The sequence below is a fragment of the Teleopsis dalmanni genome, chromosome 1 (assembly GCF_002237135.1).
Source record: "Teleopsis dalmanni isolate 2A chromosome 1, ASM223713v2, whole genome shotgun sequence".
Lineage (NCBI taxonomy): Eukaryota > Metazoa > Arthropoda > Insecta > Diptera > Diopsidae > Teleopsis > Teleopsis dalmanni.
In genome coordinates this window covers 56,395,542-56,401,007 of record NC_051846.1, presented here as the reverse complement: position 1 = coordinate 56,401,007, position 5,466 = coordinate 56,395,542, and the positions used below count along the sequence as shown (strand labels likewise).

Sequence of the window (5,466 nt, the reverse complement as noted above, 5' to 3'; positions counted from 1 at the left end):
CTAAGTATTTTATTTTTTTATTGAGCTCAAAATAGTATATTTGTTTTGAAAACTCACGTTTCTACTAAAATTTAGATAAATGTATGTACATCAATTAATTAATTAAATGTAAAATTACTTAATTTATAACCTATTGATAAAACTGAACTTACGAAGGAATTTAAATTATATTAGAATTATTTATTATATATTTTTTTAGAATACAAGTTATAAATAAGTTATGTTGTATGTAATATAAATTTCACTCGTACACAATCGCGATATGTAATGTTATTTACAGTTAGGTAATTAGTTTAAATAATTGTATCAAAGAACTAAGTTTTGAAAAAAAAACTATACGTATCTTGTTGATGTCAATAATATTAATAAAAATAATATTAGACTGATTTCCATTACAGTACAGAACTGATGCAAAACAACGGTACTATGTTAAATTACTAAGCCATATGCAGTGTCTAACACTGAACATAATTTGCAAACAATCCTTAAAAAAAATAGGAAAATAATTAGTATATACTAACTTCTAATCTCGTTGAATGGTTAAAAATAATTTTTATTTTAAAATTTTGTAGCATGGGAAACATACAGAGCATATCATGCAGACAAAAATCAAAAAACATAAAATTAAAAAAATGTAGAAAAATAATTGAAAAAAAAAATAATCTACTATTTACGACCTAATATCAGTCATATGTATACATGGACCGTTACTTCTTAAAATAGTCGTCTTTTTCGTAGCTAATTTCGAATAAATCGTTTTGTAATGCATAAATAGTTAGAGAGTAAAACAATTAAAACTTCTAAATATGGGTGAGTAATTTTTAAGGATTGATTTTGGTACATGTATTTTTGATACTTGGTACACTTGATTAATTTTGCAAATTGAAAATTTGTATACATGAACTCAAGCACTAGAGATTGATAATTTGTTTTGCATTTACTTTTAACTATTACCTGTGTTCATTTCAAACAATTATTTTTGATGACTTAATTTTCACTTTGCAAATATGTTAACATTACACTCAAATTTGCATTTTTCAAATCATTAACAGTGTCAATTTCAAATAAGTATTTCTGAATCAGTGTCCAAGGGATCTCACATACTTTAGGGTATTTCAAATTCAGAACATGGTACAATTTAAAACAAATATCCAAACTATCCAAGAAGGAATTAAATTTGTATATAGTTCCACTTAAGTAAATGTAAAAAGATTTCAAGCCTTCTGAAGGATTTCCTTCCACTATTAAGTATGGTTGAATTCCTGAATTTGTTTCATAATATTTGCTGTTTAGTTCTTCAATTTTTTTATGGCAATCATTGATTGAAGGTAATTCCATTACTAAGCCTTCATTTGCATCCTCAATTGATACCTTTTTTGATTTATTCCCTTCACCATTCTTAAAAACTGCAGTTGGTAAAAGAACTGAGTTTAGTAGTAAAGTTAAGATATAGTCTTCGCAATCTAAAAAAATAGAATTTTGGTTAATCTGTGTTTATTAACTGAAAACTTAAACTTTACTTAATTTTTTTGTAATTTTGGACAAAACGAAGAGATCCCTAGATTTGCTATTACGAATGTTTGTTTCATAATACAAGCGCACTCTATTCTTGAAATCACTCCATTTAGTCTTTAATAAATTTTGTTTTTTTGGAAATAAAAATCCAAAATCGATGTTGATCTACATACATAAAAGGCAATTAAAATAATACAATCAATCAATCTACGTAATTAATAAATTAATTGACTGACCAATTCCGGAGCCCTTTTATCTTTCAGCTTAGGCCATTGAGATAAAAATTCAACATATGTAAATGTTGTAAGATCACTTTGTCGTAAAGTAAAAGTTTGCCGCCATTTATCTAGTACTTCATCCCAGGAAATGGTGTCTTTTGATAAATCATTTTTTAAAGAAAGGTTGACACTTATATCCATATATTCGACAGCTTCAGTTTTAACCACAACCTGATCCATTTCCATAGATTCATCATTTTCAAAAGCTGCTTTATGACTTTCACTTAATTTACGTAGTTTTGTTCGAATGTTAAAATATTTTGAAAACAACTTCCCGCTTGGACTTTTTTTTCGTTGACGAGGAATGTAGTAATAGTCCTATTATATAAAAATTACACAAATGAATTATTAATATTAAATTTTTGTAATTAATTTAAACTTACATAGTTTTTCTTTTCACATGAAAACAATTGAATTATTTCGTCTGCTAATGTTTTCATATCTTCTGGTTTAAGTTTACGTTTCTGGTAAATGCAGTACTCATCTAAAATAATTTCAATTATTCCTTCTCTTTCTTTATTGCTAAGATTTGAATTTTCTTCATAGTATTGGAGAATCCTTCTGCCATTCGATGATTCTTGCATAATTTGCAGTAAAGACTTAATAATTAAAGTCATTAACAAGTATAAATGAAGTAAAAGTGTATGTTTCTTACCTTTAGCGATGGTTGTGAGTTTTGACTAGATTCAGTTAAATTTTCAGCATCAAACGAAGTATCTGAAGATAACTAAAATAAATTTAAAAGAAATTAAGAAGAGCCATACATTCAAAAAACATAGATAGAAGAGGATACCAATAACATCAATATGAGTTAACTGCTACTGCTACAAAACAACACATCTAGAATATAATTTAATACATTAATCCGCTATAAATAACATTAATTTTAGGATTGAAAGATTAATTGTTCAATTAATCTAAATCCATCCAGATAAAGATAAAAAACTTTGAAACGTTAGCAACTTCATACAGAAAATGACTAAATAAATAAATATAAATACAAAAACTACAACAGTTCTTTATTTTTAAAGTTTAAGATAATAGCCCTTAAATAATAAATATAAGTAAATAAAAGTAGAAAAATCAATTCAAATAATGAAGATATTTGAACTGGAAACACTTACTGTATTGAAAAACCTTTTCATTTTATATCCTAAATGAAATCATTTATAAGAAAAAAATTAAACAACCCGAAAGCTAAGAAATATATATTTAAACATTGCAATGTTTCAAAGTTTACAAATTTTAAAGAATAAGTTATGGGTAAGTTGTGGATATCGAAAAACAATGATTTAACTAAACTTGCCCTCCACTTTAGTCATTGCAAATGACTTATTTTATATTTTAAATAGATCTGAAGTCAAATTAAGCACTTCTTTCTTAATTGACCCCACTTAATTAACCTTGGAGAGAAGAGGTTACCGCCTGTGTCACTTACAGTTTTTGTAAAAAGCAGAGTAAAATGTCTGCCCATTTAATCTACTAAGGCTCTGCAATTGCAGAAAATGGGTACATTTTCCATTCGGATTTCAATAGAACGAAGTGATCAAGTGATATTTTTCGGTTTATCGATAGTCTTTATTTGACTTGGTCGGCTTAAAAGACTCTCTCCAGAGATGATACAAATGTTTGTATAGGTCACACGGTGTTTCATTATCTGCTCTAATAATAATAATGAATAATAATAATGAATATTTTTTCTTTTATTTATTGTTGTTGTAGCTCACTACTTTTCAAAAAAACCTCTTTATTTTTTCTATTTTTATTATAAAGGGTAAAAAATTGATTATTTTATTGATAGGCCATTATAGCAAAAATTTTTTATGCTAATTAATCTTGAAGAAGTTTAGCTATGTTATTAGTATTACAAATTAGAATGAATTTATTATGTATGTTTAAATTTTATTTCTAAACTGCAAGCTCAGATCAATGAAATTTTACACATAATGTACAGAGTTTTAATATAGAGCCGGAATAACTTAAACGAGTTAAGTTTATCCTAAAGTAGCGTTGGGCTGATACTTTCCATTATTTATAGAAGTACGAATTGACAGTTAAAACACAAATTTGTTTTTACACAACTTTCTTTTGTTTAGTTACTTTACTTATATTATTATCAGCAACAAAACTAAAATAAAGATTATTATGAAATTAGTATGAATACTATTCATACTTAAAATGGCATGTTCGTTGTTGATAATGGTTGAGTCGCAACTAAATTCTGTTGGTCCAACTTGTCAGCGGATTTTCTTCGGGTAACGTTTGTTTACAAATTAATTTTGTAATTTTGTTTTTACTACATGTTCATAACAACGTTTTCGGTTTCTCTTTTGTGTTATATTTCTTTCAACACATTATTATATGGTCGAGTTGGGTCTACATGTTTTCTTTAATTTCATAATGATTAGTTAATAAATGTATGTATATACACATACGTGCATTCAAATTTTAATGAAATTTTTGCTAAACACACTTGTTGTACAAACTAATTTGTTTAAAATTTCTTACTTTTTCCTTCCAATCATTTATTTTCGCACGAAAACGTACTCTAGAACGAAGCATGTTTAATGGAAAAAGTTCCCTTATGTCATCTTCTGTTAAAAATTGTAAATCATCAGCTTCCAATCCGAAGGCTAAAAAGAAAATGTGGTTATTGTAAAATTTGTAGGTATTTATAAATATTTATTACCAATTATTCTATTTAGAGCATCTTCTCCTAATTTAAACTCGTTTAAAATTATTTCTTTTAAATCCATTTATTAACACTTTAAATATCGTTTTTAACACATAAGATAACGCATTCAACAACAATCGATGTACAACTAACGTCGTTCTTCTTTGGTCGATTTCATTGTTGCTCTTATTCGCCGCTCACACAGAGAAAAACAGCAGTAAACAAAACAGAGAGCACAACAATTTTTCTTTTTATTGCTTCACATTGCTTCGTGTATTTGTTTTTGTATGGCGCACATTGCAACGCAAAGGTTTTAACATTTTATTTTAATGCGTTCATTTTAAATTTTAAAATTTATTTGACAGAATGTTATTTGTATGTTGTATTTGGGTGTGGTTTTCATTTATTACTTTATTATATATATATATTATTAATATTTTTATAACAATTTAATATATTAATATATTTTAATATACATTAAGACTGAAAAGTTTTCGGAAATTCTCATTTAAAATTCGCGCGCTGTATATTTTTCGATATTTTAAGTTTATGTAGTTTGGCAGCACTGTCCTTAATTACTATGCCAAAAATGAGCGCGATCTGTCAGACAGTTCGTTTACGGCAGCTGTTGAAACCAGTTCCCCTCAGTAGTGCGTTGCGAAATGTCTTCGACGGTCGTACGACCGTCCTGAAAGGCTTTGTACCACTCATAAACTTGAGTTTTCGATAAAACTGATTCCCCATAAGCCTTTTGTAGCATTCGCAACGATTCTGCACACGAAATTTCGTTCGAAACACAAAATTTGATGCAAACTCTTTGTCCAATATTTTTTTCCATTGTTTTTTTCGCAACGCACTACTGAGGTGAACTGGTTTCAACAGCTGCCGTAAACGAACTGTCTGACAGATCGCGCTCATTTTTGGCATAGTAATTGTGGTTAGTGCTGCCAAACTACATAAACTTAAAATATCGGAAAATATACAGCGCGCGAATTTTAA

At 27.6% G+C, this 5,466-nt stretch overlaps 1 protein-coding gene across 1 annotated transcript; it reads right to left on the bottom strand.

Moving 5' to 3' along the window:
- Positions 1–860: 860 nt before the first annotated feature.
- LOC119673270 lies at positions 861–4,657 on the bottom strand. Its single transcript, XM_038084531.1, has 7 exons — positions 4,483–4,657; positions 4,302–4,426; positions 2,449–2,520; positions 2,177–2,392; positions 1,752–2,111; positions 1,521–1,680; positions 861–1,463 (listed from the first exon to the last, which is right to left on the bottom strand). The coding sequence occupies exons 1-7, from the start codon at positions 4,547–4,549 to the stop codon at positions 988–990; spliced, it is 1,476 nt and encodes a 491-aa protein (XP_037940459.1). The 5' UTR covers positions 4,550–4,657; the 3' UTR covers positions 861–987.
- Positions 4,658–5,466: the final 809 nt, after the last annotated feature.